The sequence below is a fragment of the Abramis brama genome (genome assembly GCF_963993115.1).
Source record: "Abramis brama genome assembly, chromosome: 21".
Classification (NCBI taxonomy): domain Eukaryota; kingdom Metazoa; phylum Chordata; class Actinopteri; order Cypriniformes; family Leuciscidae; genus Abramis; species Abramis brama.
Genome location: NC_139983.1, coordinates 24,042,518 through 24,067,524, shown reverse-complemented (window position 1 = coordinate 24,067,524; position 25,007 = coordinate 24,042,518). Strand labels below are relative to the sequence as shown.

General features: G+C 36.0%; 1 protein-coding gene across 5 annotated transcripts in view; it reads left to right on the top strand.

The window, feature by feature from the left end:
• The first annotated feature begins 389 nt into the window (after positions 1 to 389).
• Positions 390 to 25,007, top strand: part of evla (Enah/Vasp-like a) — a 38,328-nt gene continuing 13,710 nt past the window's right edge. For 2 of the 5 annotated variants that reach the window (XM_084096559.1, XM_084096556.1), the window contains exons 1-2: positions 390 to 796; positions 24,829 to 24,997. In XM_084096559.1, the coding sequence (XP_083952685.1) occupies positions 792 to 796; positions 24,829 to 24,997 (174 nt within the window). In that variant the 5' untranslated portion in view covers positions 390 to 791. Of the gene's footprint in view, positions 797 to 5,826; positions 5,924 to 6,216; positions 6,292 to 11,764; positions 12,107 to 24,828; positions 24,998 to 25,007 lie in introns of those variants that run through there. The other 3 variants (XM_084096554.1, XM_084096558.1, XM_084096555.1) reach the window with 3 other exon arrangements.

Sequence of the window (25,007 nt, the reverse complement as noted above, 5' to 3'; positions counted from 1 at the left end):
ATGTTGCTGAATTTTAAATGTACAACCACATGACAATATCCTGGTATATGAATGTTTAGTTATATGAGAAACATTAGGAAAAATAAGCTGTTGTTTCACCTTGAAAAAAATCATCCACCCAAAGTAGAACAAGAGGGTCAAATAAAAACACATGGTGGTGTTAAAACCTTTGCATTGTAAACAGTGAAGCCCTGACCTGTAGCACACGCATTCATAAACATAATTTGTTTATGCCTGTTTATACAACAGAACCAAATGGGCATGAATAACAGGAAGAGAAGGAATAACAGTAACCCAATGAGACAGGGCTCAGAGGAAGTTGCAGTGCGGCATATTGGCCACCAGCGGTCGCTGTTCTGCGTGTTTGTTTTTACACTATCCCGATAAGCTCCTTTCTCATTGTCATAACACGGAGGAGGAAAATGGCAACTCCAGTGCGCGTTTGCAGTCCGCAATTCAGATCGATGTTGTAGGCGCGACCATGAGCTAAACATGGGATATGTTTTATTCAGCTGTGGTGACATAGAGCGATATGCTGTAGATCTTTCGAGACATCTGCATTGTTTCTGATCCGAGGACCGGCTGTGCATCGCTGGATGAGCATTGAACATTCAAGCTGACCATTGTTTTATGGAATAGTACACGTGTTGTATAAATACTCACTAAAATACATATTTATGCGCTGATATCTTTACATCGAGCGGCTCGCCTCTGTGGCTTTTAAGTTTTTTCCCCTTCAGCTTTTTTAATAATTTATTACATCTATATATTCGTGGGGATATCATCAGAAAATGAGGTAAGCTGCCCAAATGTGTTGACACAGCATGCATATATTAATTTATACATTAAAATGCATTGGTGTATACAAATAAATGTATTGCTATAGATATTTATGTATTATAGCAGTTGACACTGTTAATCAAATCTAGCCTATTGGGTGTGTTTCAAATCTTGTGAGTTCCCTACCTAGACAGGAATTTGGTTGGCCTATATAGTAGTGGGGGTTTTGATTCATTTTGACTTGAATCTATTGAATCCGTTCACTAAAAATATTTTTTTCACGCATTCATTCAGTGACTCTTTCTGGAAGTTTTACCAGTAGGTGGCGACAAGCAAATGCCCTTTTGCGTGTTATGTGAATCATGGAATCATTCACTCAACTGGTTCCTCTGAATTCTGAATTGTTCATGATCGAAATAAATCGTATTAGCCTTAATATTATGCGTGGCTACAGATCTGCAAATTGAGACTCCAGAAAGTGTGTTTAAAGTCCCATTCACACCAAAAACTATTAAAAAAAAATATATTTTTTTCGTCCACACCCAACATGTGTTTATTATAACTGTATGCTGCAGTTATGACATCTGCCACTTTAAGTGCTCAAGATCTTTAAAGTAGGTGGATTCTGATTGGTTGTCAATATTTTATTATTAATTTTGTCCCATTCTCACCAAGAACGATAACTAATATATACTGTAGCTGTGTAGCATTATTTTATTGTCGGTTCAGACCTAGACGTTCAAGTTGGTATTTTCTCCTTTTAAAATACTATTACATTTAAAAAGAGCAGACTGATTCATTGGAATAATTGTATTTTAAAAAGTAGTAAAAAGAATAGCGTAGTTTGCGGTTCTGAATGGACCAAGCGATTCCTTCTGAATGCATTTGAAAATATGAATCAGTTGAAGGAGCGACTCGTAACTTCAAAAGATTCATTCGAATCATTGATTCATTCACAAATCAAACACCACTAGCGATCATTAGAACACGCCCAGATGTCGATCCACAGAAATGCTTTCTGAGTAGTCAGCTCATAGGACTTGGCACACAGCCACTGAAAGCTCGAGCTGAGGCCGTTTATGAGTGAGCAGATCCTACCTGTTTTCTGTTCTGCTGACATCAGCGGATAGTGACAGTGTTTGGGGTGTGTAACGCTTAAGCGTACCGAGATGCAGAGCATTGATGCCGATTTATGGCAAGCCGTTTTAACATTTAATCCTTAAAACCTACTTGTATGCATTTTCATGCTACTAGTACTTATTTTTAGATACTAGTATCTATTCCATTAAGTACTAGTACTTATTCATTAGCTACTAGTGCTTATGTTTTAGGTACTAGTGCCTATTCGTTAGATACTAGTGCTTATTCTTTAGGTACTAGTGCCTTTAAAGATACTGCACGCCTCTACTGCTCCATTGGCTTTATGAATGAAAGATAAAATAGACTGTGTGTGGTCACATTTACTGGCAGTTCAGTTAAAATCATCAGCATGTCCATCGGCATATGGCAAGCTGTTTTAACATAGAAAAAAAATAGTTAGGCTACTAGTAACATTTTAGATCAAAGATATTCTTACCTTATACTAATACTATTTAAAAAAACAGTTTGCAGATAATATGTTGAATATTAATGAACCAACAACATATCAAAGAGAGATGACACAGGAAACGGACTGAATTGCAGAAGGCTGTTTTTATAATAACAATATAATAATAGCCTACCTTTTTAATGGTATTAGAGAAAAAATATATAATGAATAGGCATATGTAATATAGTGCATATATACTCTTATTTTGACATGACTCTCATTCACAGACGCAGATTAATATTCCGAATTTTTGATTGTAAGTAATTATGAATGCTCACCAAAAATCCCAATCTCTGGGTATTGTGGTTGTTTGGCTGGTGGGTATGAACGGGTCTACTTAACTGTTGTTTGAATTTTATTATTGGCAGTTAAGTCTTTATTATAGCCTACTGTACATTCAAAACAATAAATGTCATATTAAACATATATATTTCCTTGTGTTCATGCTGACAAACCAGCTAAAAACTAGCTAAATATTTAGCTAGATAAACCAACAAAGCCAGTTACTTATGAAAAATCAATCTTCTATAGCCTTAGTTTAGCCTGCATTACCATATGAACTCTGATTGGATGGTTGAGAGTATACTCATGTTTATGTATTAATGAACTGTTAAAAGAAGATATCTCTTAGTATTTTCTCACTAGTTCCTTATGAGGTTGAAGATATCTGCAAATTAATAGATACTATAGCTATTCTGTTTTGATATCATCTAGTAATTTATGACTAGTAATTATTCCAATATTGACTAGTATCTTTTTAAATATTACTAATAAGTATTCATTAGATGCTAGTACTTATTTATTGTATTAAGGATTAAATGTTAAAACGGCTTGCCATATGCCGATGGACATGATGATTTTAATTGAACTGCCAGTAAATGTGACCACACACAGTCTGTTTTATCTTTCATTCATAAAGCCAATGGAGCAGTACAGGCGTGCAGTGGAGATTCACTGTTCAGAGTAAATCTGGAAATGACGATTCTTGTATTCATGCTTAGTTGTGTTTTGGAAACAAATGCATCTGTAATCAAATCACAAATAACAGTGAGCACGATATTTATCACTTCGCAATTGTAATTCTAAAAATGAAGAAAAGACTTTTAGTTTTTAATTTAGTAATTATAGGGGGAAACGGTTTACTCTAATCAGAAATTTCACATGATTTTTTAAATAAAAATGTGTTTTCTACAGTTGATTTTAGTCCCTTATTAAACAATTGTGATATCACTAACTTGTAAATTTAGGCTAGTAAACATTTTGAGCTACATGTAAATGCATATACATGTAAATGCATAGTATCAGGTTACGCTTTATTTTACAGTACATGTACTTACAGTGTACTTACTCTAGAAAGTACTAGTAATATAAGGTAAGAAGCTACGTAGGGTTTAGGAGTAGGTTCAAGGTTAGTACTTAGTTATAACCCAGTTATAGTAATTGCTATAATAAGAACATATATGTAGATGCGGAACAGGAATGTCAAATAAAGTGCGACTGAGTATCAGCATCAACATGATGTAGCCTACATAAGTTTGTCATTATCTTCATATAAGTGCATTTATTTCAGCCTCTTTTTAGTCTTCTGCATAATGTCCGCTTTCCCTTTCCTTTATTCTCTCTCCGTCTGGACTAGAAGGAAGTCTTAAATTGTGCTGGACCGAGTTGCGTTCTTGCCAACAGGAAACTGAGGAACTGGTTCAGTGGAATGATTTATTCAACCCTTGACTCTCTGAGCAAAAGTCTTTACTTCACAATATAGGCTATTTTTAGCACTATGCTCCATCATGGGGAAGTTAGGGCATTCACTTCACAGGCTTGATTCAATTCAGAAATGCAAGAAAGTGCTGAGCGTGTTTGTAAGGGAACGCTGTAAGAGCACACGCCTAGAGAAATACAGCGCATACACAGACCCTAGTAATTTGTGCATGTAACAATATTTTTTCCAAAAATCCTGTGGTGTGGGGGAGGGGGTCTTAGACCCGACCCTGATTTGTCAGCAGGAAGTAATGAGTGTATGAAGTGTATGAGTTCTAGCTATGAGATCTGTTGATAAGGTGAATTGTACAGACACATGGATTGTTCGTTTTTGTGGACGAGTTCAATAGTATGTAGAAGATCCTGTTTTCGGTTAAACACTGGAATGATACAAATGCCAATGATCTCTTCAGGTTGAAACTCTTCTTTCAGAATTACTAGTTGTAGTTATGCTTAATTTTATTTGCTTTTTTTATGAGGATTTTTTTGTCTTATCGTTATTTTTGACTTGTCGAGCTTAAGCAAATGTGTTTCCTGGTAGTGTTTCCTTTTGCGTAATTTATCTGAGACCCTAAAGATGTATCAGATCCAGCTGTCATGATTCATTCTGTCATTTTCCAAGAACCGGGACTTATCTTCCAGCACAAACAGTTTTTACTACAGTGTGGCACTATATTTTATTGAGTCACAGTGTACATGCAGATCTTAAATGTTTCATTATCAGCTTTTGAAATATTGGTTATCTGCAAAAATATATGTTTTTTTCTTTCTTTCTTTTTTTTTTTTGTCCATGGTACCCAATGGGGAATACAAGCATGGCCTCTAGAGGGGAAGTAAAATCAGTCACTCGCTCCTTGTGGAGGTTTTGTTATGATGCAACCATTGTTGTCAGATTCACAAACAAATTAATATAATGCACATGGAAAAAAAACAAAACAAAACAAAAAAACAAGATATTGTGGTCATGATTTAAGAATTTGTTCCCAGTTCTCTCAGGTTATTACTTAGTTCCCTCTTTTTAATTGAATCATTGCCACAATTTGATTAACACTATGGAACAAATTATTACAATGTGGCCATGATTTGCCTAAAACAAGGGAAAGGATTAATCAAATGTTGCCACTGTTTAACGAAAATTAATAAAACATGACCACAAATGAATATGTCATAGAAACTAATTCTTCATTCATAACCATGATACGTATTGTTTTCTGCATGTCATGTGTGCGGTCTCATGAGACAGTTCTTGTAATATATTGGTCAAATAGACTCACAGAGTTATTAGTTTAAATGATTCTAATGAATCATTCACTGAATCTGCCAAAGCAGTTCTGACTCAATTTGACTCATTAATGAACTGTAAGTCACCATAACTTTTATTCATGTCATGATTCAATCAAAATTAAACCAAGAACTGCTACCGTGTTATATGTACTATTTATATCTGCACTTAGTTTGTACCACATTAAGAAATGAACTGCACTGGCTGGGTGTTCATATATCTTAACATCTAAATAACATGTAAGCATATATCTTAACACATTCAGAAAGACTTTTTTACTTGTCAAGATAAATATATTTTCTTCCAATGAATACCAGCAGCCTTCTTGTTTCTTCTTGCAAGTTGCATGAATGAGAATGTGTGTGTGTGTGTGTGTGTGTGTTTGTGTGTCTCTAAGGATCATGTCACATGTGGCATTTTCTCGGCTGTATATCTGTTGTGGAAAGAGGCTTCTTTAAGGCACAGGCTGTGTTCCAATCCTTTGAGTGGATAAGAATGGATGTGAGCAGGACAAGGTGACTGGTCCATATCTGTCACATGTCTCTTCTCTCTCTCTCTCTCTCTCTCTCTCTCTCTCTCTCTCTCTCTCTCTCTCTCTCTCTCTCTCTCTCTCGTTCACTCGTTTCTTCCTCCTACCCTCCCTCACCTCCTTTTTCTTTCACACACTCCCTGTTTTTGCATTATTGAATCTTAGAAATGAGTGCACTTCGTGTTTTACCTAGCTGAGAGGATGAGGGATGAAATAGGCACAGACTTTTCTCTCTCTGATCCCCCCTCCTTTTCCCTGTTTTCTTTTTGTTTCATCCAGCTGTAAGGAATTTTCTTTCCCCTTGGTTTCTTCAGAGCTTCATCTTCCCAATATGTATTCTTTTGATGACTACGGGTAAGAATCTTTCCTCTGTGGTTTTTGTTATTATCCTGTTTTTTGGAGTTTTGAGGATTACCGGATGTTTCGCTTAAAAAACATGTTGACTTCATAATGGTTTCAAATGGTTCAAGTGCCTTTTAGTTTGTTAACTTAGTGATTTTTTTCCCCCATCAGCTGTTCCCTCTGTGGAGCGAGCTGACTAATCTACAAAAACAAGCTTGGGTTCAATAGCTACAGTGCAGGAGTCCCAAACCCACTCCGTGTTTTACTGTTGAGTCATTTAGCATTTTGGAAAACCATGGGTTTAAATAAGAAACCAGGACACTGGATTGGAATTTGTGGATAGTATTGTGAGTTTTGTCCTGCAACGTTTTAGTACTAGATGATCTTTTTACAGTGTACAGTACATCTTTTTTGTAGTTGTAATTATGTATGTTGTTGATGTGCATGTGGAAAAAAAGTTCTTTGAAATGATTTATTTTATTTTATTTTGGCTTAATGGAGATGTAAAACTGGAAAAGAACTGAGTTAAGCAGTTGGTTTACAGGAAATGAAAATGTGATGTCCCACAACTGGGAAGAACTCCAGACAGAGAAGCCGTGTGCTATGTAGGGACAACAGTGTGGTTGAGCCCGAATTTGGGATCTCTTGCATTTGATCCAAAGCAGAGCCAAACTTGTCAAACAACTCTTTAAAGCTCTTTATTTTGTTACAGAGACAGCAGGTTAGAATGTACTGGCAGTGGCAAGACAATCTTTTAGTTAAACTCACGGTATTACAGGATGTACACATGGTAACCTATTAATAACCAGTGAAGGCAAAACAATCCTTGAAGATTTGTTGAAACTAGACTGACTACACAGCTCCTTCCTCCTTCCTTCTGTCTGCCGCTGACTGTTTTCTTTCTATATTTGTCTCCTAAAAAACTGTGTAACCTAATACAAGCCTATTTTCACTTCTGATTGCTAGCGCACTAGTAATTTCAATGATTTGCCTTTAAGGATAAGGATTAGTTAGAGTGTCCGGCACCTGGTATACTATGACCAGAAAGTGGGGGAAGGGTGCGGGCCATTTGTCCACTTGTCTCATCACCAAGGAAACTGCTTCCTAACTCAATATCAAGGTCTCATGTCTAGGTTTATTCTAGTCAATTGCATGCATTTCTCTAATGCATAAGATGTTTCACTGCTCATAGAAGTTTTGACAGTTAAATCTGTGTTTACTCCCCTTTAAGGGCCTATTTAAACTCGTCACTTAATGCGATTTTACTGATCAGATAGCAATCCGATTTGTTGAAACGGTTTCATTTACACTTGGCCACATGTGTCGCCACCAAATAAATATAAATCTTCAATTCCCACGCTATATGCAAATTCAACAGAGTTCATGTGAAAGCAACAGAAATGCGCTGCGATTTATTTAACATCAGATTATTTCAAGATCAAAGACCGCAGTAGGAGAGAGAGTGTCGGCATTAGTGAGAGTATTTAGTGCTCACCACTATGAAAATAACTTTCAGAATGTGATGCCGAACATTGAATTTCATTTCCGTCAGTCTGCTTGCTGAAGAAAGAAGTTCAACTGTTTATCTCTGGTGGGCCATATCTGTGGTGATGCCATATTGTATTGCATTGTCATATCTGGCTAACAGGAGCCGGTGTAACACACTCTCACACGTTTATTTTATTTTTTTATACATTTTGCATGTAGTAAAATTTGCATACATGGCTTCAACAACCAGATCATTTACAATTGGCCAGTTTCGTCTGGAACGCGCCTCAAGCCACCTCCTGAAGTGGTTTGTGTGATTTGATTTAAATCCGTCTCGAAAGCATTTCGGAGGGCATTTACACATGGCCTTTTCACGATTGGATAGCTATCTGATCAGGGAAATTGCTTGAAGTGACCAGGTGTATAGAATATTTAAATATATGTATATATTCTGTACAGTAGGAATGGCTGGTGGGTATCTGGTTGTAAAAGGATCTGGGTATGTAACAATACAGATTTGAATCCTGTAAGCAGGATTTAACCCCAGGTTAAAGGGCTAGTTCACCAAAAATGTTTTTCCAAGCCTATGACATAATGGAAGATTTCTCAAAATATCTACTATTATGTTGCAAAGAAGGAAGAAAGTCATATAGACCCCTTATAAAATGGATTCTTCCAGTCCTGGCTTCTGATTGGTCAAAAATACAGTATTCCTGTCTTGCTAAAAATCCAGAATATATTGTAGCTGATATGACACAAAACATCTGTTTGTTCACCATATAACTGCACCATATAACTTTTTTTTTTGCAGTGCTCTCTTATATCTCTTTACTAATAAATGGTTGTATTTAAATACTAAAAGCCTAAAGAAATACCACCAGTACATTTAATCATATCATAACTATGAAAAAATGTACTTCAATTTGTAAAGATTAAAGTGATTTGCATAAAATAAAGACTTAAAGCATAATTTATAATTGAGTGTAAAATAAGGTGTGTATATCTGTTTTATGTTCCTTAGATTTTAGATCGTTCACAGATACAAATCCACCAGAGTTCTGTTGCTTTGTCTTTCCATTACGGCCCATTTCCAATTTTTCTTCTGGGTTAATACAATATAATATAGCACTTTTCCCTACTTCATACATCTCATATTTCCATATCTCAAATAGCCTCAACATACTGGAATTAATGCTGGCCAGCCTTAGATAGTCAGACTTTTAGCTCAATGTAAAATGGGAGAACGTTTGTCATCATTTAAAGTGGACAACTCGTTTCCAGTGCTGAACCCTCTCGTTTTGTCAGTTCTTTGAAAGTCACAAAGAACTGACAATGTAATGTGATGAAATGCTGACCTAAGCATGTTGGTTAGCGTATCCTCTGGTTTCACTTTAAATGTGTCAGTGATAGTCTGGCTGACTGTCCTCTTTGTGACCTGTCACAGAGCTTTCTAGTAAGTAATAAATGTGCTGGAAAGCTGTCCTGCTTGAGCAGAAAATTCGCAAAAACAGTATCTCCATTTTAGCTCAAATTCGAACGTATAAACCTGCATCTTATTCACTAAGCAGTTGCTATCTGTTCTGATATAGCACTCTACCAGGCATATTTAAAATTGGTCTGTGCAAAACTACATATTTTCAAAATCAAATAGTTTTTTTAATAGTGATGCACCAATTATAAAGTAAAGTTAAAGTAAAGAAAATAAAGTTGATTTAATTATCAATTAATTGATTGAATTTATTATCAACACAAACTTGTATTATAAACATTTAAACAGCACATAAGGCAGTTTTTATGGAACTTTTTAAGGACATAATTCTGTTTCTACTCCAATTTGTTATTGAAATATAAACATTTAAAAGGTGGCTGTAATAACTTGTTTTCATAAGAGATGTATTCAAAATTACACTGTAAAAAATTATTTTTTGGTGAAGTAAATACTACTGAAAAAAACAACAATGTAATTTACATGAAAAAGTTAGTTCAGGCAAGAATTAAAAAAACTAAGTAGCCTAAATTCCATATCAGTACTTAATTCAAGCGAGTAGAAATGAAAGCGTAAATATCAACTCAATAAAATTAAGTAAAAATTACTCAACTTTTCTGATATTGGGGTTCCCATCATGCACTGGACCTTGAATAATTAATGAGGTTTATTTTTCATTGGTTTCCAGCTGTATTTACACCGTTTTATCATTGCTTTTGTTGTCAGGATTAGTAACTTGCCATTTTGTGACATTTCGAGTAAATTTTCTGCTCAAAATGACACATTCAAACACAAAAATGATCCATCAAATGTTACCGTCATTGTGTATTGTCTACCAAGTATTGAGGTCTTTGCATTCACATGAAACTTAACATCTGACATGATGTAGTATAAATTACTTAGATAATCTAAGTAAAGCACATACTATAAATGACTGGTATAATTCAATATTATTGTTTGAGTCAAATGTAATGCAAAGGAAATTTCAACTAAATCGATATTAATCAACCTTTAACTAGCCAAGTTAAAATTACTTATTTTCTTTGTTACTTTCACTTAACTAGGTTAAGTAAAGTTTACTTAATTCCATATTCCAAGTAAATTTAACGTAAAGATTTCTAATTAAAGCTACTGATAAATATGTTTAGGTTCTTGCTTGGCAAATCTTTGTAATTTTACTAGCATTTTCTGAGTGGAAAAAGTTGCCTAGCTTTTTTCAAGTAAATCCTACTCCAATTTTTTTTCAGTGTACATCAAATAATGAAGACAACAGATTAAGTAAAAAATATAATGATATGTAATATAGTGCATATATTTGGCAAAATGCTTCTCTCTAGAGGTATTTTTGTAGCTTTTGACTAAATATTATAGACATTGAATGGCTTTCCTGAGGTATATGTAACATTGCGTGACATTGTCTACAAGCTGTTTTACTGATGTCTTTCTTAAGTCGAAACACTAATTGAGCAATTACAGGAGACATGATACATTTAAGTAAGTCGTACTGTGTCTTTCAAAATTCCTTCTGATGTTCATTCATGTTTATAGTAGTAAAGCGGAAGAGATGATCGGTACACATGATTTGAAGCGACTATAGCAATTTGTCAAAACAACATTTATTGTTTGATTTTTGTCATAAAATTGGCAGAATCATAATTGTTTTATATCATAAGTAACAAAGCACACAGTTTATGTGATTACTGGATGTTGTGAAGTTTTGTTCACGCATCAACTAAAAACAGCATATACTAAAAGATCTTGGTTCATCAAAATGAAGATTGATTAAAAACAAAAAATCAATATTGTCAACCAAGCCCTAGCTTTGTCGCAGCTAACATGTTGACTTTTTGTAGCTTATCCACATTGTGTGCACAAAATAGACACTGATACTGTGTCAAGATGTGTCACTGGAGAAGCATTTCGTGCTTTTCCAGATTGACAGCCTTAGTGATTATAAAAAAAGGCTCCGCTCCCGCTTTCTGTTTATTACTCATTCACGATCTATACAAGTTTAGTTTTTCATGCTGCTAAGTGCACTGCAAAGTTTCTGGATTGACAACTGTATTTAAATGCGTGACTGAATCGGAAACTGTGATGGTTGACAGTGATAACAAACGGTCGAGACAAAACGAGATATTATTTGAAATACTAAATTCAACAGTTTTACTCTGGTACCGAAATGACTGGTATTGGTACCGACTACTGAAATTTTGGTATTGTGACAACCCTACTACAATTAGTGAATCAAACGTACTGTGTAATGTGCTGGCAGCAGTAGCACTGTCTCGTTTTCAATTCCTCTGTCACAGCTGGATGGGGGGTTGGGCGTCATGAGGTAATCCCCCTCAGGGTTTGACAAAACAACACACATCCACTGTCAGGCCGTCCTCTTATAGGGGAAAATCTGATCCTGTGACACCCTGTCTAGATATGGGACCCTACTGTTGACCACTCACTCACTGTTGTTGACCCTGTTTCTCTTTCTTGCTTTAACTTTCTCTTCACTTTGTCACATCAACTGAGATCATACAACCTTACGGATTGTCATTTGCCTGTTTTTTGAGGATATGGGATTATGACGTTTGAAAATGCTTATTTAATCTTGGAACGGCTCCCTAGATGATTCAAAGCTTGTTTGGTTTGAAGTACGCATCTGTTGTACTACATCAGGTCTATTTTACGGATGCGTTTGAGATAAATTAAAGCAGGTTTGGTGAAGGGTTCACATCATCTGCTGGGCAGTAAAGATCTTTTGTGTGTGTGTATTTGAGAGATGGATGCTCATTCAGTCCAGTTCTGCCTACCACAGAGCCACAGTGACTCTGGTCTTCATATGAGTGGCTGCAAAATAAGGTCAGTGTGATTTCCTGTTCACATCAGCATCCTAATGTGAGCTTTTAAAACATTTAAAAATGTTTGCTGAACATGTCTGAAGATGTATCTTTTGGCATATAATGATTGTTTTTGTTTAGATCCTAACATGAATATGTTTAGATCCTGGAGTGCCTTAAATCAAGTGGCAAGCCATACAGTATGTCAGTATTGTACACAACTTTGTACACAAATAAGTCCTTAAGATCAGACATTAAAATGAATATAATATAGGCTGATATAATATAATAATATACAAGTGGCCTAATAATTTTATAAATAATCATTGTGGTCATCACACATCCTGTATATCCTTGTTCCAAGTGAACACATATTTAATGTAATTAAATTATATTTTACATATTATACACATATGTTCTTTTATCACATGCAGTTTTGTTTATGTTTTTCAAGGATGTCTGCATGCAACCTATCCATGCTGACATCTGTCTAATTTTACTAGCTTAATTTAAATAACAAATAAATTCACAAACTACTGTAGTGTTTGATTGGAGTTGTAACCTTTGATGTCATATATATATGGGCCATTCTACAGAATTGGTGCAAACTGCTGTCCCTCATCCAAAAAATACATTTGAAAAGCATTTAATTATTAAAATCTTAGATGTTTACTAAGATCCTTCAATTATCTATTGAAACCCACAATAATATTTAAGATATCAGTAAGCTTTATATTTATAAAATCATAATTTATGGGCTACTTTCAATTAGGAGGTGGCTGTCCCAAACCCTAACCCCTAAATTTCAACTTGTGAAAATGATATTGAAAAAATTTTTGCAATTTTTTCCATTCTTGTTTTTAAAAAAATATTTTCGTTTTTTAAAAAAAAATGAAGTTAAAAAAAATATTTATTTTATATTTTATTTTTAAATCATGAAACTTTATCTAAAAAAACATGTCCCGCATTTTCATGTCACTACCAAAACAGTGAATGTTGTAGTCCATTGGCTGAGACTGATTTTAACCACACTCCTACATTTTTGATCAGGAAATATTCCTGTGTCCCTCTCTCTCATGTGCTATATGGTGAGTAGATTGATCCCATCATTTTGAGGTAAATGTGTTCTAAAGTCTAAAAATCTGTGTGTAACTTTAAGGAATGTCACTACCAAACTCATTTTTTCTGCTATTGAGAAAACTTTTTTGGATGTTATTCCATAAAATTTAGTTGTTATACGTGTTCAACTGTTCTGACCAGTGATTGCTAACCATGTGCTGATTAGCATCTTCGAGCTAGGCTCAAAAGTTATCTAAAATTGTCACTACCAAAACAGTCACAACCAAAACATTTTCTTGAAGTTTCGGTTGTGACATTGTTTTGGTAGTGACAAAAGGGAACACATAATCCTTTATTTGGAGGAATAAACTACATTTTAGTACAGTTATGCAAATAATTACTACTGTAGTATGTTTTAGTAGTGTTTTAGTATGCAATATTCTGTTAAAATTCTGTAATGTGATGAGGTTACAATTACTTAAGGTTGCAGTCCATGATACTAGCTTAGGTGTAAGGTTGTTGTCAGTAATGTTAATTTCTATGATTAACTTGACAGGGAGAATGACATAAAACACCAACATGCCTAAAAAAATAGAAAAACTACAACAGAGAGACAGAGAGAATACAAACAAAGGTTGAGGGAAGACCCAGTGAAGTACGAGGAATACTTAAGGAAAGAAAACGAAAGAAATAAGAAACGAAGGGAAGAGGGAAAGTTGAAGAGTATCAGTGAATTATCTGACAGGGAGCAAAGACATGTCAGAAAAGCATGGAGGAAAAGACAGAAAAGACACAGGATGATGGTGAAAAGGCAAAAAGAGATGGAGACATTTTGCAGGGCTTCCACACCACCTAGCACTTCCAGTGAGGGTGATCAGACACCAGTACACACACACACACACACACACGCACACACACACGCACACACACACACACACACACACACACACAGTTCAGTGGTTCTGGAGATTTATCTGAATGAGGAAAATTATTCTGAAATTAATGTTTTATGTAAACACACACACACACACACACACACACACACAGAGAGAGAGAGAGTTCAGTGGTTCTGGAGATTTATCGGAATGACTCATAAACAAAATGTTGAAAATATGAAAATAAAACAAAGTGGTTCTGAGTCTACATTGTAAGTTGTTGTTTTTTTGGGAAGAAAAATCTATGAGCATACCTCTTCTCACTTGCACCTCAAGACCCAAAGTATAGAATAGCTCTAGGTGTTCTTATAAGATATTTACTGTCAGATGTGTGTCTGCTATATGTACTGACTGCATATGTGCATCATAGTTATTTATTTATATTAACATAAAATGTGGACAGTCTGATTCAGCCATGGCAAACTAAGTATTGTGGTCACTACCAAAACATTACTGTCACTACCAAAAATGTGCAGTCACTACCGTAACATGGGATGTTTTGTCAAAAATAAAGTATATTGAATTATCAACTAAGATGTTATGATAGTGTTTGGTTCAATGCATATTCAAACTAATGAATCCTTAACTTTGAAATCAGTACGATAAACTTTATGCCTTCTACAAAGAAAGATTGGGTTCAAAATACAACAAATCTCATAAATCACACTTAAAATATTATTAAAATTATCATCTTTATTGATTTAACCAGTAAAAATATTTTTTAAAAATAGAAAAAAATATATTTATAAGGTAGATGTAAACAAAATCTTAATAGGTCATTATAAGCCTTCTTAATAAATGATTTAATATTGTGTTTCGGTAGTGACAAATTTGGGGAGAAGGAAAATATTCCAGCATTTTCTGAAAATACAATATGAGAATTAACTGCACAATTACTAGAAAAGTGTACCTTGGATATTATTCAATTTGCATACATGCAAAATTTGTGTGAAAAAACAAAAAAATTTCAAGATGTTTCCAACTCTGACTTTGCACCAATTCTGTAGAATGGCCCATATATATATATATATATATATATTTTTTTTTTTTTTTCATATATATATATATATTAGAGATGCACCGATTACAATTTTCTGGGCCGATTCCGATTTCCGATTTTTCATTAAGTTTGACCTGCCGATACCGATTTTAGCCGATTCCGATTTCATTTTTTCTAACCACTTTACAGCACACACAAATATTTATTTTATATCTTTTCTGTAATAGAACATTTGACAATTTGCATAGTTCACACACATCTAAAGTGCAGTGTTATGGAAGAACCATTTCCTTTTCACATTCAATATCCAATATATTTTTTATATATGTATTTAGCAAACTAAACGTCTGTATGAAAACAGGGAATGGCAATAAAATAATATATTAATAAAAAATAAAATAAATATAGCCTTGCAGTATAAAGATATTTCTCGAAGCACACACACAGGCCTTTGCAATCACTTGTACAAACTGAATAATAAAACAAGTTTAAATGGGTACATTTTCTATAAATATATGTTTTCTTTTCTGACATAGCCTACTCCAGTTCTTGTTAAAACATTCAAATTCTGTGCATTTTGGGCACTTTTTTGTAAAACCCTATTTAGGCTATTTTGTCCATCAAAAGTGTGCTTTCCCTTTAATTGAGCGTGAGCAGTGCAGCAAATAGACTCGGCGCCGAAACCTATTTGTTTACAGTCTATGGCCGAAACACGCGCTTCACTGCTCGCGACGCTCCTGCTTGACGCTCACGCGCTGCTCCTGCTCCCGTTGTGAATGCACTCATTGATTAACATGCACGGCGAAAAAAAAATACGCGCTTGCGGTCTGAAACGGCAGTAATTCACGAGATTTTCTACATGTGTGTTCCGTGTGCACGTGTAATGCTGATGCGCGATGTTAATCATGCGGTGCCCGAGTGCATTTGACCGGCATAAAATCGGCATTTGTCAGACTGACCGGCCGGTCGCCGGTCACGGCCGATCACGTGAAAATCGGCCAATTCCGGTCACCAGCCGATCAATCGGTGCATCTCTAATATATATATATATATATATATATAAAAGTAGTTTTTAGAAGAAAATTGCAACCCAATTTTGGGTCGCTAGCCACCAGTTGAGAACCAGTGTGATTGCAGAAGTGATGTTCACTGATGAATTATTATGAAGGGTTGGTTTATGTGGAAACTCTCTATGAAGATGTTCTGTGAGGGCCTATGTTTAATTTATGCCATATTAAAGAAAGATTTGCTTTAGGGGAGATGTTCACTTTCGGTCCAGTGACTCTTTTGAAAGGATGTGGTGAGTGTTTCTGTAGTACCTCCTGCAGTAAAACACAAGACATGCACCAGCTCTCAGTCCAGCCTTATCCAGCTTTATTGAGAAATCAAGATATCAGTTCTTCTCAGTCAAAACCTCATATGACATTTACGTTTTAATTTTTCCTTCAAAAGCCATATGTGAAATTAGCCAGATTTGAATGTAATCTTAGCTTTTTTGAAAGCGTACAGCTTAGAGAATGACAGATAATGCCACAGTCAACGTTCAGGATACATCTAGCATTATAAACCTAGTAGCCCTGCCTGAAACATTTAGCTGAGCACTTAAGCACATTAATTCAGAAGCAAAAAAAGACATCAGCACTGTTTTCTATCATTGTAGCTTCATTGGAGCCTGTGTCTGTGTGTGTGTGTGTGTGTGTGTCTGTGTGTGTGTGTGTGTGTGTGTGTGTGTGTGTGTGTCTGTGTGTGTGTGTGTGTGTGTGTGTGTGTGTGTGTGTGTGTGTGTGTGTGGATCTTTATACAGTCTATGGTATGGATGTGGATTTTGGAGGGGGAGGGTAAATTTGACATTGAAGTTCAGTGATGTGCTTTAGGAGCTGACACATATTTGTATGTGTGGTGTGTGGATAAATGGCCAGTGCTGCCATTATTTAGCAAATTCCACTGAATAAATTACATTCACAGTTTTTTGTTGTTGTTGCTGCATCTAATAGTATCATTATGGCCCAGCATTTTTATAGAAGGCTTATTATTATAATGGTTTTATTTATTCATGTTTTTATAAAGATGTTTAATAATGTGAAAAAACGATAATATTTACAAAACATCATATTGGCATTAGCATAAATTCTGACACTAGTTGCTTGGCTTAAGTAAGAGTAGAATGGCTATTCAGATTTTGCTCTCCTCATCTTGTATTTATTTTTCCACTAAGCTTGGTACAATGCATTCTGGGATTGCTTTCAGTATTTTGGTATTTTCAGTATCGCTGTTTAGTATTTGAAGTAATTAAACTCACAGCTTCGTTGTTAGAGAGAGAGAGAGACTCTGAACAGACACAGGTATGCATCTCTCTCTCTCTCTCTCTCTCTCTCTCTCTCTCTTGATAATTAATTCCAATAAATGTGATAACTCATTCTTTCGAATGTAACCTTATGCACTACTTTATCTCTGTGTGCAGAATGCTAGATCTAATGAGCTGTAAGTTAGCTGATGAAAATAACAGTCAATTTTACCCTTCCGGGTAAATAACATGCCGTCAATTGTGTTAAAAATTCCTGATTTTATGAACATCTCCATTTTTGATACTGTCATTGAATGCAGTTGCGAGTCCTGAAAATGTGCAGGCTCAGATAAAGCGGAGCTGCCATACTAGGCTAGCCATTAGCATCTGCTCTAGAGTTTTGTTTTGTGTGAAACACTCAGGGTATTAGAGATTAACATAAACAGTGCGTAATCGATTACATTGACGCGTCATTCCAGCCCTAGTCTGATTATGTAGGGGCCTATTATGTTCCTAGTTTTCCTTTGTGCTCTGTGACATTTACTTGCTCGATGTTTAGATTACTGTGTTGCAGGAAACATTAAATCCAGAACCTTCTTAGGCCTCAGAAGCTCCCTGTAAGTGGGAAGTGTCCCTCATAGGCAGAGATTTAGCTTGGTTCCCACCCTTCCCAAAATGATTACTGGGTTACAAGCTAAAAAATGCCTCCTCGTTTCCTGCAAACTCTCATTTGTTTCAGCTCCATCCTCCCACACTCTAATAACAGGGGACTTCCATATTTTACTTGCTTTAGAATCATTTACAGGGCTCATTTTGTGTAGCATTTTTGCTATAAGCTAAAAATAACCCCAACTTAAATTTTAAGTCTGTACTCAGTGTTTCTCAGCGTTTCATTCCGTAAAAAATGTCTCACAGTAAATACTTGTGTGTGCATTATTTCAATGCAAAAAAAAAGTTTTCTTCACTGACCAGGTGCTATGTGAGGTGAATTAGCGCTGACATTTGAGTGTTTAAATAATTCAGTGTTATTCGCGTCAAACTCAGCTTATTTCTATGTAAATTAGGCTTATTATAGATTGGGCCTTACAAAACTCGCTATGTGCTTGGTGCAATTAATGCTATGATGTTACCACCTGCAGAAAACAGGCGATAAAAGCAATTCATTTATAACAGATGTTTATGCACATCTGTTAATCATGGCAGCAGTTCTTCATCAAATGATCATCAAATGATAGTGAAGAGTGTTACAACCAGGCATATATCCAAATGCACAGCGTAGACAAGCACACTATCGGCTTAGAGCCAATTCAGGCACATTCTGTTATTTTCCTCTCTGAAATCTGGGCAAACGACAACTGAAGATCTTGTGACCAGACATAAGCAGAGTTGGACCTTGTGTTTGGCCTTGAGCTGAGACTAAATGTTTTTTACATGAGATTAAAAGGAGCCTAGCCCTGTCAAGCTCTCTCTCTCTCTCTCTCTCTCTCTCGGTCATTGAGACAGAGTTTGGATTAGTGGAGACCAGGTTCACTCAGGGTGTTATGATGGCAGAAGCCAAGTGGGAAATGCCAGGCTTTTCACAGCTTTTATTAATTATGGCAGCTTATCAACTGGGAGTCTAAGGCTGATAACAGATTTTCCCGCCCCTCTTATAACGTCTTGAAAGGACTCGAAGGATCTTGGCTTGAAATGTGCAAAAATAAATAATTTCAAAATGTACTAGTTGGTGAGTTGCCTGAATGAGTATAGTCAACTGATGACTGGTTCTAGAGAGACTGGTTCACCCAAAAATCCATTACATATATTTACTAGCATTTTAAATGAATAAATAAATAAATAAAATGAATGAATGTAGAAATACGTTTATAATATATTTAAATTTGTATTTTTTATATATATATATATATTTTTAAACAAATACAATATCTGGAAAAATCTGGAAAAGTTAGTTGACCTCTTACAATCCAAGTATACTGTGCATTTTATTTGTGCATGTTTTTGCAGTTAAAATGTTTGTTTAAAAAATTACATTTTAATATGTGTGTATAATATATATATGTATATATATATATATATATATATATATATATATATATATATATATATATATATATATACAGTGAGGAAAATAAGTACCGGTATTTGAACACCCTGCTATTTTGCAAGTTCTCCCACTTAGAAATCATGGAGGGGTCTGAAATTGTCATCGTAGGTGCATGTCCACTGTGAGAGACATAATCTAAATAAATAAAAAATCCAGAAATCAGAATGTATGATTTTTTAACTATTTATTTGTATGATACAGCTGCAAATAAGTATTTGAACACCTGAGAAAATCAATGTTAATATTTGGTACAGTAGCCTTTGTTTGCAATTACAGAGGTCAAACGTTTCCTGTAGTTTTTCACCAGGTTTGCACACACTGCAGGAGGGATTTTGGCCCACTCCTCCACACAGATCTTCTCTAGATCAGTCAGGTTTCTGGGCTGTCACTGAGAAACACGGAGTTTGAGCTCCCTCCAAAGATTCTCTATTGGGTTTAGGTCTGGAGACTGGCTAGGCCACGCCAGAACCTTGATATGCTTCTTACAGAGCCACTCCTTGGTTATCCTGGCTGTGTGCTTCGGGTCATTGTCATGTTGGAAGACCCAGCCTCGACCCATCTTCAATGCTCTAACTGAGGGAAGGAGGTTGTTCCCCAAAATCTCGCAATACATGGCCCCGGTCATCCTCTCCTTAATACAGTGCAGTCGCCCTGTCCCATGTGCAGAAAAACACCCCCAAAGCATGATGCTACACCCCCATGCTTTACAGTAGGGATGGTGTTCTTGGGATGGTACTCATCATTCTTCTTCCTCCAAACACGTTTAGTGGAATTATGACCAAAAAGTTCTATTTTGGTCTCATCTGACCACATGACTTTCTCCCATGACTCCTCTGGATCATCCAAATGGTCATTGGCAAACTTAAGACAGGCCTTGACATGTGCTGATTTAAGCAGGGGAACCTTCCGTGCCATGCATGATTTCAAACCATGACGTCTTAGTGTATTACCAACAGTAACCTTGGAAACGGTGGTCCCAGCTCTTTTCAGGTCATTGACCAGCTCCCCCGTGTAGTTCTGGGCTGATTTCTCACCTTTCTTAGGATCATTGAGACCCCACGAGGTGAGATCTTGCATGGAGCCCCAGTCCGAGGGAGATTGACAGTCATGTTTAGCTTCTTCCATTTTCTAATGATTGCTCCAACAGTGGACCTTTTTTCACCAAGCTGCTTGGCAATTTCCCCGTAGCCCTTTCCAGCCTTGTGGAGGTGTATAATTTTGTCTCTAGTGTCTTTGGACAGCTCTTTGGTCTTGGCCATGTTAGTAGTTGGATTCTTACTGATTGTATGGGGTGGACAGGTGTCTTAATGCAGCTAACGACCTCAAACAGGTGCATCTAATTTAGGATAATAAATGGAGTGGAGGTGGACATTTTAAAGGCAGACTAACAGGTCTTTGAGGGTCAGAATTCTAGCTGATAGACAGGTGTTCAAATACTTATTTGCAGCTGTATCATACAAATAAATAGTTAAAAAATCATATATTGTGATTTCTGGATTTTTTTTTTTAGATTATGTCTCTCACAGTGGACATGCACCTATGATGACAATTTCAGACCCCTCCATGATTTCCAAGTGGGAGAACTTGCAAAATAGCAGGGTGTTCAAATACTTATTTTCCTCACTGTATATACGTGTGTGTGTGTGTTTGTGTGTGTGTGTGTCTGTACACATACATTCAAATATAATTTTATATAACTAACAGTGCTCAGATTAAACTTTCACTAGTGTGCAGAACAGTCTAGAGCTCAAGAAACAATTTTATAATAAAAAGCGAAAAGTACTCATTATGCACCAAAGTGCTGTGTATTGGACAATCAGTGCAGTCTGGCCTCTTCCTGACCATGTCACCGTTTAGAAACACTCATCACTTCCAAACGTGAGCCATCAGAAAACATTCTTACAGTATATTGTGCCTGTGACATGAGTATGTATACATTCATCAAGAATTCCCATGTCTTGTAGTGTCCTTACAAGATCAGGTTCATGTGTCTTTCTCTATCACACACTAACAGTTGCACACGTTTACTCGCACTCATCCACATAAGAGAGCATTCAGCTAATGGGGTCATAGCTGGAAGGCCCTGAAGGTCCCTGCCCCATAGTGGTGCTTTATGGAGTAAAAGCATTAGCTCTGTGGGGTATTCAGACTCTCAGCGTGACCTTGTTTCAGACACATGCCTGTTGGGCACTCTAGCAGATTTACTGCATTTTTATCAGTGATTAAATATCTGTTTTCATTTCGGCAAAGTTTTGTTGTGTCTAATGATGTATAACACTGTAAGAGTGAACCAAACCAGCCCCAAACATTTGATTGTATCACATTACTTATAAAATCACAACTCTGGTCTAGACGACCAATCATAGCGCATTGCACTTTTTGCAAGGAGGGGCTTCATAGAGACACAGTGTTGCCAGATGTACGATAATTACCGTATTTGTACGATAATTTTGACCTCTGTACGATGTACGATCAATAATGGAAAAAATCCTATAATGTACGATAATTTCAGAACTGTGTGACACTTCAAATGATGGTCGTTGTAATCATAGGGTTTCTCATTGATCTAGCTGTTGATTCTACGTCTACCGGGATAAGAACGTATAGAGAGAGGGAGCGAGAGACCTTGCGTGTGTGTGTTAGTGTGCCTCACAACCCCCCCCCCGTTGGAGATTTCTTGACTGTCTGTCATTTCTATGCTGTATTGTGTACAGGTTTGACTCGTGTACGATAATTTTCTTCCAAATACGATAATTTTGAGCTTCTGGTACGATACTTTGACATTTCCAATCTGGCAACACTGTAGAGACAGGAACTAAACAAACAGAGCGTTACTGACAGACTGGGAAACGAGGTGCCGCAAAAATGTAAAATATGTGAAAAATAAAGTTTTTTTTAAAATATATATTCAAGCATGAAATCTTATTCTAGTAGATCCCAAAAACTAAATCAAAACTTGTTTGTGTTCGTGTTCAGATGTTGATTTGTTTACAAGACATGCAGATAAACAAATAAGATATTTCATCTTTTTAGTAAGGGATTTGTTTTTATTGTTTTTATTTTAAAAGTATTTATTGTAAAAAAAATAAAAATAAACAATTTAATTAATTATTCGATTTTCATCCATTCACCAATCTCCTGAATTAATAAATAATGAATAAGTAAATTGTGCCTAAATTACTTAAAGACCGTTGTCAGAGTTCTTTAAGAACGTTCTGTAGTTTCACATTTTGAACATCAAAACTCTGTTCAGTTACTGACTTTGCAGTTCTGGGACAGACTATAAAGCTTTCTAAGTTTTAAATGTCCCGGACTCAGATATTTATAGCTTGCTATTACAAGACATGTTGGTCTCTGAGCCTTTAGAAGTGAAGGTTTTGTTGGAAAGTCTTTGCATTCTAATTCTATTTGATAATTATTCTTGTTCCATCTTAGACAACATTGGCAAGTTTTTCCATGGTTTTTTTATGCACAAGTAGTCATAGACAGAAAGGTCTTGCGTGATGTGTTATTAGAACAAGTAAACCGAGATAGCCCGGCGTCTAAATATATTGGATGTTTATGAAAGCAAAGAGCCGTCAGGATGTAATTTATGACGACCAAGCATCATCGGTGGAGGAGAGACTGTGTACTTTATTTAAGACTTGCTCTAGGGGGGAGAAATGAAACCAAGAGGACGGGGAAGAATCTGCCGTCCTGCCCTCTAACCCCAGATGGATGCTAGAAATAGGCTCTGTCGTAAGGCAAGCATGAAAGAGCAGAGAATGAAGAACTGAGAGAAACAAATGACGGAAAATGTTGTGAAAGCATGCAATGTGTAAATGTGCTGTTTTTAAAGAGTAAAATTCAATCTTTAAAGAGTAACATTATATGAGGGTGGCTGATACATTATTCATTTTTTTTTAACATCATGTTTTAAGTAAAACATTTATATTAATAAATTCACATAAAATTGAGGAACATCTATGTGTCTCCTAATGTGTTTTTTTTTTTTTTTACAAGCTAAAGCTGCATGAATACAAAATGCTATTTAAAATAGATATAGATGGAGTATATATCCCAAAAGTATTTCATGTCCTCTATCTATGACTTTTTGAAATTTGAAATTTTGAAAAGCAAACATGCAGATATAAAGCCGTATTTAATTGAGCTGAGTTTGTACAAACTCATCCACTTCTCATAAATGCTTGTTTCTTTATGATGGGGTTTCTCTCGCTCTTCTGTAGTCCAGCCCCCACTAAACAACTCTTCATATTCATCATTCAGAGTTCATAGTGTGAATTTTTTACTATTTTTTGGCATAATGTCACAAAACCGGTGAGTCTGATTCATCTTACATTTATCCTCAGATCAATTGTTTCAAATGGCTGTATCTTATTCATCAGTTCCTTTGATCACATGCTGCTGCTCTTCCAGTTCTATATCTGTGTTTAAGGAGTGTGTGGCTGGATTTGGGTGTTTCTGTGGGAGATGGGTGTGGTGGTACACTATGTTTTAGGGTATATAGGAGTCACAAGTCAGGGTGGAAATCTGCCTAGCTTCATTTGGCACACCAACAGATTTACTTTGTGTGTGAACCTTTCAAAGCTGGCATTACTAGGATATTGGCTGTTTACCTCTTAAATCACATTTTAATGCTTTTTTCTGCATGACCATATTCTACATCCCTTAATCCTACCCAATACCTAAACGTAACTAGATTAATGTAAACGTGATTAGGAGTTTATTGAAACAAAAGTCGTAGTTAACAGTTAGTTAATAGTGAGAATTGGACCCTAAAGTGTGAACGTTAATATAAATGGGATAATTCATAATTATTTTTGTGTGTTAGCTAGCCAGATACAATAATGCTGATCATACAGTACACACTTTTTACTCTCTCTTTATGTTTATTGTTCACCTTGACAACAGAAGATTTCTATTTAAAGAAGCAGAAAACCTCTTGTCTTTAATTAAAACATGGTCTCATATCATAGTCAACACGGTTACATTCCTGCCTCTCTCGTTAGCTGCCTATTGCACTGTATAATTAGTACAGATAACAAACCCGCCCCTTGCTCAGTGTCTTCAAACAAATTCAGAGGGGCAATTATTGTACCATAATACCACAGTAAGGGGCGAAGGGCATTTTTGAAGGGTTTGACGGGTTTTTATATGGACTATTTGAGAGTCTCTTTTATTTGCACAGCTAAATATCACACACAAATAGTTGCATAATGGAGTTGCAACATTATTTTTGTTGCTAAGAGACACTTTCAGTCTGACATCTGTATTTCATTGTCTCGTATCGTAATTCATCGTTGTGGTTTTTGTTGTTGAGCAGAGTGAATCTTTAACCAGTGTCCTTGTTTCTCCCTCACAGTGAACAGAGTATATGTCAAGCACGAGCCTCTGTGATGATTTATGATGACACCAGCAAAAAATGGGTGCCAGTCAAACCGGGCCAGCAAGGCTTCAGCCGCATCAACATCTACCACAACACCGTCAACAACAGCTTCCGCGTGGTGGGAGTCAAACTGCAGGACCAGCAGGTGAGAAGCC